Raw genomic sequence first — 12,277 nt, forward strand, 5'->3', positions numbered from 1 at the left:
AGTGCACCAGTGCAGAGGAGGGAGAAGCCGCTGAAATGCGCCGTCAGATCCAGCAGAGGTGAATGAACAGTCAGCTCAGTGAACATTGACTGTTCGGCTCCGAAGAGAAAATCTGAATGAGTGGTTGCATACCAGCTCCTTTTATACCCGTATGTCCGGTGGAGTGGTATGTAAATACCACTCACCAATTTTCATTGGCCTTTTATCAAAACCCAGAAGTGTTTCGGGCTCCCAAGAGTGACCCCTAGTGTCACTACATCAACACAACATCGAGTGAGTGACAGATAGGGAACCAGGGCAACTTCAATATTTTAATATAAAACAATTTGCAGAGGCAGAAATTCGGCACGGGATTACGGCTATTGTGTACAATTTTTATAATTCCCGCAATTTCCATGTTCATAATGCGGGAAATTCCCGCACACTTTAATTCACTTTACAGTACAGCTGCAAATTAGTCTTTATATTAGTAAACCAATAGACACAGATGTGTCAATAATCAGTAAACTTGTTTTTGTATCAAACTGTAATTACAGAAGCTGTGCAAATAAATCCGCTCTGTCTCTCCCTCTCTTGCTCTCGTGCAGCTGTCAGCAGTGTCAGAAGTGTGAGCGCTTAAAGTGAGGGGACAGTGAGCATTCTCCACTTAGGCAAATAGATCGATTTCTGCTTTGCCGAATATTTCCAAAATCCTCAATACAGTTTAAGGATGAAGTCTCCATTCGCCCGGTATCACCCCTTGGCGTGACAGTAGGTCCGCACTGTAATTCAGGTGGTCTGGGACATATGTCGCTCTCAGGGAGAGGAGATGATGCTCGCTCCATAGGAGGAGGTGACGTGTCAGTCTCAACAGTCGCAGTGAATGAATTCTGCTTTAGCGGTTTATATATGCCACAACTGTCATGTTTTCTGAGCGAACCAGGACATGACAGCTCGCTATTTCTGACTGAAAAGCCTTTAAGTCTAGAAATACAACCGATAGCTCTAGGCGGTTGATGTGGCATGCTTTCTTTGCCCCTGTCCAGGTGCCGAAAGCTGGGCGTCCATCGCACACTGCCTCCCAACCTGTGTTGGAAGCATCCGTGGTGACCACTTACCACCTGACAACTTGCCCCAGCGCAACACCTCACTGGTAAAATGCAAGAGCTGTCCATGCTGCTAAAACAGCTATACAGCGGCGGGATATAGTCATGCGTATGCACTCTTGGCGCCAAGCAAGTTGTGGCACACGGCGCTTCAGCCAGCACTGCAGAAGTCACATGTGTAAGAGACCTAATGGAATGATGGATGCCGCCGCCATAAATCCCAATGCTTTCTGAAACAGCTTCAGTGGAAGTGTTCTCCCCAGTCTGAACTGAGACATACACTATAGAATGGCCTGAACGCACTCGCTCGTGAGGTGCACGCGCCCGCTCGTGGAGTCGAGGCGGACTCCCAAAAAGGAGATTTGTTGGCTAGGGGAGAGCGTGCTCTTCGCCCAGTTCACATTGAGGCCCATTGAGGTTTAGATACTGAAGCAGTAAGTCTCTGTGCTGGCATAACAGTGCCTCTGATTGCGCCAGTAACAGCCAATCGTCGAGGTAGTTCAAGACGCGTACGCCGCTCAGTCTCAGAGGGGCGAGAACTGCATCGATGCACTTCGTGAATGTACGAGGAGCCAGAGACAGTCCGAAGGGCAGGACTTTGAATTGATACGCTGTTCCCTTGAACGCGAATCTTAAAAACATTCTGTGATATCATACAATTTGTCGTACGTTGCTGTTCCCGCCTTCTCGGGAACTACCGTAGCCAACGTCACAGGGACCGCCCCCCTCCACATTTTCAGGAGATTGAGGTGGTATATTTGACGTGCACCCCCTCTATCAGTTCGTTTAACCTCATAATCGAGATCTCCCACTCCTCGTGTGACCTCAAAGGGTCCTTGCCACTTGGCGAGTAATTTAGAGCTTGATGTGGGAAGTAATACGAGTACCTTATCTCCTGGTGCAAATTCCCTTAGCTGAGTTCCCCAGTCATACAGTTGGCGCTGTCGTTCTTGAGCTTGGAGCAAATTCTCCTGTGTTAGCTGCCCCAAAGTGTGGAGTTTTGCTCTAACATCAAGAACGTATTGAATTTCATTCTTACTATTTGAAGGTCCCTCCTCCCAGGCCTCTTGCAATACATCAAGCACATCGTATGGGCGTTGCCCATACAACAGCTCAAATGGGGAGAAGCCAGTGGAGGCTTGTGGGACCTCTCATACTGCAAATAACAGGGGGTCGAGCCATTTATTCTAATTTCTAGCATCGTCGTGCACGAACTTACGAATCATATTTTTAAGAGTTTTATTAAATCGCTCGCACTCTGGTGCGAATTGATTTAATATACAACAATTCGTACAGCTCGCATAGTGTTCGTTACATAAACGTTGTGCCCTGATCGGTGAGGATTTCTTTCGGAATCCCCACCCGGGAGATTATTTTGAAAAGTGCCTCCGCAACACTGCGTGCTGAGATGTTGCAAAGAGGCACTGCTTCTGGATATCGCGTTGCATATTCCACTAGGACCAATACAAAGCGATGTCCGCGTGCTGACTGTTCTAATGGCCCGATGAGGTCCATTCCAATTCTCTCAAAGGGGACCTCGATCAACGGAAGAGGGCGCAATGGTGCTTTTGGGGTGGCCGGTGGGTTAACCAGCTGGCATTTACGGCATGCCGCACACCACCTGGGGACATCACCGTCAATACCCGGCCAATAGAAGCGGGCTATTAGACGGTTCAGTGTTTTCCTTTCTCCTAAGTGACCCGTCATGGGATTATAATGAGCCGCCTGGAATACCATTTCCCGACGGCTCCGTGGAATCAAAAGTTGGGTTGTATCCTCTTTAGTCTGAGCGTCCTGTGTCACTCTATACAACCGCTCATTTATAATTGCAAAATAGGGGTATAAAAGGGCGATGTCAGGCTGGAGTCGTTGACCATCGATGACTCTCACTTGGTCAAAGGCGTGTTTGAGGGTTTCGTCTCGCGACTGCTCCAAAGGGAAATCCCCCTCAGGGAATTCCCTGAGAAGGGGAGGGGCTACAGCCTCTCGCCCTCTCTCGTCATTATGACATGGAGCTGTCGAGGACGGCCCGGCTCTGCCTCCCCTGCCAGAGCATCGCACATTGCACATCTCTCTAATTTCATACAGGACCCATCCGCACAAATTCCCTTTAATAAAACTCTAAAATCAGGCCAATCAGTCCCCAAAATCAGCAGATGGGTGAGACGGGAACTAACCGCGGCATCCACTCTATGCTTTTTCCCCCGGAATTTAATCGTCAGGGTCACTACCGGATACTTGTGAATATCCCCGTGCACACATTTCACCCTCACCTTTTAGTTGTGCCCAAAGCCTCGGGTTGAACCAACCGTTGGTGGATAGTGGTTTGATTACACCCGGTGTCCACCAACGCTTGGTGAGTACGCCCCTTGACACTTACCGGTATCCGGTATGCTCCGGCCCGGTCGGGGCAGCCTGCGGGAGGTCCAAGACACGCACCACCGTCCCCAGCTCCATCAGAGGGCATTGATCCCAGAAGTGGTCCGGGTCCCCGCACCTCCCGCAGGCTGGCCCAGGCGCTACACCCGTACTTGCGTCGGCGGGCGCCCCCCCTGAGAGGGAGAGTGGCGGGGCATCGGGGTAGGGAAGGGTGTTGCCTCCCACGCCCGGGGAGCTGGTCTCGGTGGCTGAAGTACTCCACGTCTGCGTGGGGCAGGAACGGGCCCTGGGGAGAGAGCAGAACGAGAGGAGAGAGGGGAGAGGAATGAGACAGGGGGAGGAGAGAGAGAGTAGGAGGGCTCTTCCGCCCTCAGGATCACCGCCATGTGGTCCTCCGCAAGCCGGACGGCTTCCTCCAGCGACGCCAGGCGGTGGCACTGGACCCACTCCGCCGTCCCCTTTGGCAGTCGATGTATTAGTTGCTCCAGTACCACCTGGTCAATGGTCCCGTCGACACCGCGGTCCCCCGCTAGCAACCATCTTCGGCAGGCGTCACGGAGCCGTTGGGCAAAGGCAAACGGGCAGTCAGAGCTCTCCAGCTTCAGGCTCCGGAAGTGTTGACAATTCTCCTCTGGACTCCGCCCAACCTGTTGTAGGATGGCTTTTTTCAAATCTCCGTAAGCCAGGAGGCTTGATGCCGGCAGTTGTTGAGCCGCGAGCTGGGCTGCCCCGGACAACAACGGAATAAGTCAGGCTGCCCACTGGCCGAGCGGCCAGCCCCAGATCTTGGCAGTGCATTCAAACAAGTGGAGGAATGCTTCGGGGTCGTCCGCCGTCCCCATCTTCTGTAACGCAGGCGGAGGCAACGGCGTGTGAATGTGTAGGGTCACGGCTGGGGGTGCCTCCTGGCTGAGGAGGCTCCGGATCGTCTGCCGGTCCTCTGCTTGTGCACGTAGGAGTTCCACAAACCGGCGATCCTGATCTTGCCGGAGCTCAAGCAGGGTTTGCTGGTGGATCCGATGTAAGCCAGCGAGGGCTTGGAGGATCTCAGCCAACTGGAAGGACTCTACGGGGCAACTTCCGTCCATCTTCGAACTAATCCCGGGTTTCGGCACCAGTGTAACACTTCTCAATGGAAGGAGGAGGCGAGAAGCAAGGTTTCCTGGTTTAGGTAGGCGTTTTATTCTCTTCTGTGCAACAGATTCACTCTTTCAGGGTTTTCATTCAGTTCAATCATTCACTCTCAAAAATAAACAAACTTCTTCACAAAACACTCAATAGCTTCAACATGTAACGGAAACAGTTTGACCATGCTGCACACTTGTTTCTCTCTCTCCCCGACTGCTGGCGGTGTGGCTCTTTTAAGCTGCTCTCCCCGTGCTCACTGAAATTAGAGACAGGTGTTAGACATAATTTAGCTCAGGTGTAAGCGCCTTTACCGCTTTCTCTCTCTCCGGAGAGATGCTTGACCACGCCCCCGCTGCCACACTCTCCCTGTAGATGTCCCCCTCTCTTATTTCAAGTATTTTGATAGCATAGCGAATTCCTTCATTTGGAATGGTAAGCATCCTAGATTACATTTTAATAAGTTGCATAGGCCGATTGACAAAGGTGGGCTAGGCTTACCCAAGATTTTGTTTTATTATTATGCATTCGGTCTTAGACATTTGGCTCATTGGTCGCTTCTACCTGAGAGAGCCCCTCCCTGGTTTTGTATTGAATGGGAAATTCTTGCCCCTATTTTGCTATTGCAAAGCCTTTCTATCTAATTGGAGAAATTACACCCCGTTATCTCGCATTTGCACTCAGTATGGACAAAAGTGTCCAGAATGTTTAATTCGGACATTTATTTAAATGTTGCTTCAAGCATATGGCTGAACCCTAAATTATGTATTGATAAGTCCCCTTTCTGCTGGTCAGAGTGGATTGTGAGGGGGGTTACTACACTCGGTGACCTATATGAGAGCAGAGTGTTGAGATCTTTCGAAGATTTGTTCAACATTTTGGGATTCCTAGATCTCAGTTTTTTTAGGTATTTACAGCTGTGCCACCTGCTCTGTACTATTTTTGGGAGTAGCACACAACCCCCTAAAGCGGTAGATACTCTGGGAGTGGTGATTACTGCTTTTGGAAAAGGTTATGAGGCATCAGTGTATTACTCCCTGCTAATTCACAGTCTGGGGGATGGAGCTTTAACATCTATCAAGAGATTATGGGATTAAAATTTAAACTTGGTATTGGAGGAAGGAGTGTGGGCAAGGATTTAAACAAAAAGTCAAGTCTGCATCTAGAGATGCAAGGGTCCGCCTTATGCAATTCAAGATTATACATCGATTCTACTGGACCCCCACTAGATTGTATAGGCTTGGTCTTAAAGACACACCCACCTGCTGGCGATACCAATCAGAGGATGGAGACACGGCCCATGTTTTTTGATGGTGTGTTGAGATCCAGGGGTTTTGGATGAAGGTTCAGATTGGATTTCGTTTTTCCCCAGACTCTGTGTTTTGGGCAATGGGGAGGTCATCGATGTGGGGAATAAAAACATAAAAAACTGGATCCTGACCAGTATGATGGTTGCCAGACAGATTGTTTGAGGGGATGGAAGTTGGCTGGAGCACCCTCATTTCAGGAGTGGAGCATGGAGATGGGGAGGGTGGCGGCTTATGAGGAAATGGTATTTAGTAGACTGGGTAATTTGGATTTGTTTGCTGGGAAATGGGGCAAGTGGTTGGCGTTCTTGGAGGGCTCTCGGGGAGAGGTAGCGGAGAGAGAGAGGTTTAGATGTAGATGTGTGTGATTATTATATATATATATATATATATATATATATATATATATATATATATATATATATATATATTATTTATTTAAGTGTGTATATGCTCATGTGACCACGGGAGTGTTTGTTGGGGGTCGAGGTGGGGATTAAATGTTAAATGTTGATTCCATGTATATATGTTTTGTTTTTTGTGTCTTCTGTGGGAATCAATAAAAATGTTAATCACAAAAAAAAAAAAAAAAAAGAAAAGAGTTTTAATGACCAACCTAAGTGTATGTACACTTCTGACTTCAACTGTATTTGCCCGGACAACAAAATACCCGACCGGTAGAGAATGCACGGATGACATAGGTTTGTTGCCAAAGAGATGCTGCCCTTCACAACTGTTGAAAAGTCATCCTTCAAAAAGTTGAACAACACAATTTTAATTGCACTTAATTTTTTTCCAGTTTCATTACAATTTTTAGTTAAAATAAATAAAAAATAAAGTTCAAGGCTTGAAATCAAACTACCTTGCGTTATTGTGTAGGCTATTGCTTAATGTAAATACCCCATAGTACCACTTAGCATCCAACCAGCAGTAATACCAGTGTTAGTCAGTTTGAACGTGAACACTGCACCGTGAGAAAATTATATCGTGGCAAGTCTAATAACCGCCCAACACCCTGTTGCCAGTTTGTGGTTTGTCCCTCCTAGGACTACTGTCGGTAGAAACTCACCACTGCAGACTGGGAGCACACCACAAACCTTGCCGTTTCAGAGATGCTCTGACCCCGTCATCTGGCCATAACAATTTGGCCCTTGTCAAAGTCATCTTCCCATTTCTCCTGATTTCAATATGTTGACTACGAGAACTGATTGTTTGCTTATCATCTATTTTACCCAGACCTTGACATGTGGCCTTGTTAGGAGATGATCAGCGTTATTCACTTCACCTGTGAGTGGTCATAATGTTTTGTCTCATCAGTGTATAGCGATATAATAGGGTCAAATATAGACCTAAATGAACAATTTAAAAGGGGTTTTGTTCATTTGTTTCCTTGCTCAAAATGTTATTTTTCTATTTTATTGTTAAAATTTCTGTGGAACTGCAAAAAATATAAAAGACAACAGAGCACTTCAAAAACAACAATAAAAACAACTGAGAACTTTTTAATGCGACTTTTGAGTCATCTTTCTTGAAACAGATTCTGACATGATGGTCGATTGTCACAAACATTTAAAACATACCTGCAGAAATAAAAACATCTTCATCGCTCTGTTGTTCCTCTGCTGTGATTTTTTATTTTATCTCCTCCTGCTTCACTTCATTCTTCTCTGGTATCTGCAGCATCTGTTGTTCTCCAGTGTTACAAACAGAAGTCAGAGACTCTGTGGAGGTTTGATCACCCTGATTACCAGCAGTGGAACAGAGTAAAGTGAGCTGTGAGTCCTGTGTGTCTCTGGATCTCTGTTCAGAGAGTTTGTCCAGCAGTCGCTGTGGTGTGGACTGATCTCTGCCGCTCCACACTGAATCCTGACATTCTGTGGAGGTCCCATCAGTCACACACACTGAAGATTGACAGGAAACCTTTTCCAGCTCCTGACAAACACAACACAATCACATCTGTACCGTTCATCATATCACATCATTTGAAAGCTTACAATCTCAACTTTAAGGATGAAATGAATGTTTAACCTGTAACCTGTCCTCTCTCTCCATCAGCTTTGTCTTCAGTGACGTCACCTCTTTCTTCAGCTGAGAGATTTCTGTGATGAAATCATCAATATCCAGCATGGACAGATCAGTTCCTACTGATTTCCAGCAGATCACATCCACCTGCTCTCTCATGATGAACATCTGAACACAAAAACATCATCATTATAATGGACTGACATTCATCAGACTCAAAAAGATTATTATAGGATTATACACAAGAACAACTTTGTTGAAATAACTGTTTCTGAGACGGTATAAATATAATTGTGTGCTTTGTGTTTAGTTTAATTTTAATGACAGCAGAATTATCGTAATTATAATTGTCTTCACTGAACTCATTTACAATCAGCCGATGGATTCAACAAGCTCATATATCAGAAATTAAACATGATATTCAGATTGTTTTTGCTTGTTTCTCCTGAAACTGAATATTTTAAAGCGTCCATCACAAAACTGCCATATTCAGCAATAAGCTTCTATTACGATCATTGAAACACCAAAGAGAGAAAAACAACATGCACCTCTTTCTTCAGCTGAGAGATTTCCATGATGAAATCATCAATCTAAAAAAAATCATGATTTAATGGACTGAGATTGATCAAACTCAAAAAGATCAGTTCAATAATTTTCATCTCGCGTTCCCACTTCACAAGCACTAAATATGCTTCTCTTTTGAAACCTTTTTTCATGGAGCGTCACACAAGCATCACAGTCACTCGACCACAAAACTTGTGTGACCCATTTGATTTCTACTGAGTAATCATTTCAATATCCAATGTAAATATTATATACAACCACTGACTCCGCTGTCTCAACACCCCCCTATCTACACTCACTACTTCAAGTCTATGTGCCATCCAGAAGCTAAAGATCAGTGGGAGAGCGGCACCTCGTTGTGCCATCTCACATGGGCACAAAATCACTTTCCCAGACTTTCACTTCAACTGTTCCTTGATGGTGGAACGACCTGCTAAACCCCACCTGAGCAGCTGATTCTTTAGCCATCTTCAAGAAACATTTAAAGACGCATCTCTTTCATGAGCACTTGACCCAATCCTACTAATGCAAAAACTGTCCTCATTCTTCTTTTTATTATAATTTATATATATACAGGGCTGTTTCTGAGAATATGGGGGCCCCAAGCCAAATCCTACTTTTTTGACCCAGGAAAACCCTGAAATTAGCCTATAAAAGGATATATACAACATATTCTCACCTTCACGTAACTTATTTACAATCAGCCGCTGAATTTAACAAGCTCATATATCAGAAATTAATCATGATATTCTCAGATTTCTATGGAGCCTCTTAGAGGACAGGGCGGGATTTTTTCTTTTCTGAAATTGTTTTACGTTCTGCCCGCAATAAATTTACCATGATTTTACTACAGTAAACATATGTTACCCATGATATTTGAAATGACACCATAGAGTCCGTAATAATACAGGAAAATGAAAACTGTGATAATAAAAATCATAATTTTGTGGTTATTAAGGTTTTAATGCAAATACCATAGCTATGGTTACTGTGGTTGTTTAACTATGGTATTTGTAGTAAAATCATAGTAACCACACAATTAACCATGGTTAATCTATAGTAAAAACACACTGTAGACAATAAATCATACTGTAGTAAAAACATGTTTTGTTTTTTTGGGTCTGAAACATGGTTTTATTAAAGTAATATTGTAGGCTGTAGTAATCATAGTTTTGGTGAAAACCAAGGTTTTACTATAGTAAATATGACTGAGGTGGGCCATGTTAGTTTTTTAGTGAAAACTATGCTTTGGATACAGTATAATGTATATGTAGTTACCATGGTTCTACTATAGATTAATGAACTACCATGGATAATCTTGTGGTTACTAAAGTTTTACTACAAATACTATGGTTAAACTACAACAGTAACCACAGTTAAACTATGGTAATTGCAATAAAATCATAATAATGACAAAATTATGTTTTTTTTTTACACTTAGTTTTCGTTTCCCTGTATTACTGTGGTTTCACTACGGATATCATGGTTAAAATAGGGTTACTGTAGTAAAAACATGGTAAATTTATTACGAGGGAACGAGAATTTAGTTTCTTCTGAAACTGAATATTTGAACATGTTCATCACAAAACCACCACAAACGACGATAATAAGCTTCGATTACCATCATTAAAACATCACAGACAGAAAAATACAAACACATTAAAACAAATATAAACTCACAAATGAAGTTAAACACATTCAAACACTTCCAGACAAATTCTTCTTCTTCTTGTGTTTAATGGCGCTTTTCCGTCTCCGACTAGACTGGAGTGTGCATGCTTTGGGAACTCTCATTTTGGGTTTTATTGTTCAATTCTGGTGACTTTGGGAGCTGATTTCTCAACACTGTTTTCTTGTATTATTGTGTAGCATTAATGTAAATACAAATTGTTTTATACAGATTGTTACTATGTATTTTATAGTTGAATTAAATAAAAGGTATTGTTACAACTGCCACAATAAGCTTTTTGTTATTATTATAGGTCTACATCAAAAATGGTTACTGTTTGGTTGATGCCACTGACAAACTCTATATCGGGGTACACAATAGGTGGACTCCGTTCCGGATCAGGACTGAGCTCTGAATGTTTGTGCTACTTATCTGACACCTGGCTGAGTGATTGTGTTAGCATACGTGTATAGGTGCACGGAGCAGGATTACATAATACACACTTAGGGCAGTGGTGGCTCAGTGGTTAAGGCTCTGTGTTACTGATCAGAAGATCAGGGGTTCAAGCCCCAGCACCACCAAGATACCACTGTTGGGCCCTTGAGCAAGGCCCTTGACCCTATCTGCTCCAGGGGCACTGTATCATAGCTGACCCTGCACTCTGACCCTAGCTTAGCTGGGATATGTGAAAAAAAGAACTTCACTGTATATGTGTGATTAGTTAATATGTGGTAGCATTGCTTTTAACTTGTGTCAAACTTTTTCTGTAGTCTTCCACAAGCTTCTCACAATAAGTTGCTGGAATTTTGGCTCATTCCTCCAGACAGAACTGGTGTAACTGAGTCAGGTTTTTAGGCCTCCTTGCTCACACACGCTTTTTCATTTCTGCCAACAAATTTTTTCTCAGATTGCTGTCAGGGCTTTGTGATGGCCACTCCAATACCTTGACTTATTTGTCCTTAAGCTGTTTTTCCACAACTTTGGAGGTATGCTTGGGGTCGTTGTCCATTTTGAAGACCCATTTGCGACCAAGCTTTAACTTCCTGGCTGATGTCTTAAGATGTTGCTTCAATATATCCACATAATTTTCCTTCCTCATGATGCCATCTATTTTGTGAAGTGCACCAGTCCCTCCTTCAGGAAAGCACCCCAATAACATGATGCTGACACCCCCATGCTTCACGACTGGGATGGTGTTCTTCGGCTTGCAAGCCTCATCCTTTTTCCTCCTGACATAATGATGGTCATTATGGCCAAACAGTTCAATTTTTGTTTCATCAGACTTGAGGACTTTTCTCCAAAAAGTAAGATCTTTGTCCACATGTGCACCTGCAAACTGTAGTCTGGCTTTTTTATGGTGGTTTTGGAGCAGTGGCTTCTTCCTTGCTGAGCAGCCTTTCATGTTATGTCAATATAGGACTCGTTTTACTGTGGATATAGATACTTGTCTACCTGTTTCCTCCAGCATCTTCACATGGTCCTTTGCTGTTGTTCTGGGATTGATTTGCACTTTTCACACCAAACTACGTTCATCTCTTGGAGACAGAATGCATCTCCTTCCTGAGCGGTATGATGGCTGGGTGGTCCCATGGTGTTTATACTTGCGTACTATTGTTTGTACAGATAAACTTGGTACCTTCAGGTGTTTGGAAATTGCTCCCAAGAATGAACCAGACTTGTGGAGGTCCACAATTTTTTTTTCTGAGGTCTTCAGTTCAGTACACCACCTATCAGAAGCTAATTGTCTAAAGGCTTGACATAATTTTCTGGAATTTTTCAAGCTGCTTAAAGGCAGTTAACTTAGTGAATGTAAACTTCTGACCCACTGGAATCGTGATATAGTCAATTAAAAGTGAAACAATCTGTCTGTAAACAATTGCTGGAAAAATTACTTGTGTCATGCACAAAGTAGATGTCCTAAACGACTTGCCAAAACTAGAGTTTGCTAATATGAAATCTTTGGAGTGGTTAAAAAATGAGTTTTAATGACTTCAACCTAAGTGTATGTAAACTTCTGACTTCCACTGTATATATAAATATTTAAACACAAAAACTGGACTGCTGTCATTCAGCGTCAAAACGAACTGTTGATCTTATCTTTTAATATTCATATCCAAGTACCCTCG

The 12,277-nt window shown here is 43.7% G+C and overlaps 1 protein-coding gene across 1 annotated transcript in view; it reads right to left on the bottom strand.

The window, feature by feature from the left end:
- The window catches only part of LOC127420191 (zinc finger protein 423-like), a 65,366-nt gene that overhangs the window by 25,877 nt on the left and 27,212 nt on the right, over positions 1-12,277 (bottom strand). The window contains exon 5 of the mRNA XM_051662244.1: positions 1,066-1,129. Coding sequence (XP_051518204.1) covers positions 1,066-1,129 — 64 coding nt within the window. The remainder of the gene's footprint in view (positions 1-1,065; positions 1,130-12,277) is intronic.

The sequence above is a fragment of the Myxocyprinus asiaticus genome, chromosome 29 (genome assembly GCF_019703515.2).
Source record: "Myxocyprinus asiaticus isolate MX2 ecotype Aquarium Trade chromosome 29, UBuf_Myxa_2, whole genome shotgun sequence".
Lineage (NCBI taxonomy): Eukaryota > Metazoa > Chordata > Actinopteri > Cypriniformes > Catostomidae > Myxocyprinus > Myxocyprinus asiaticus.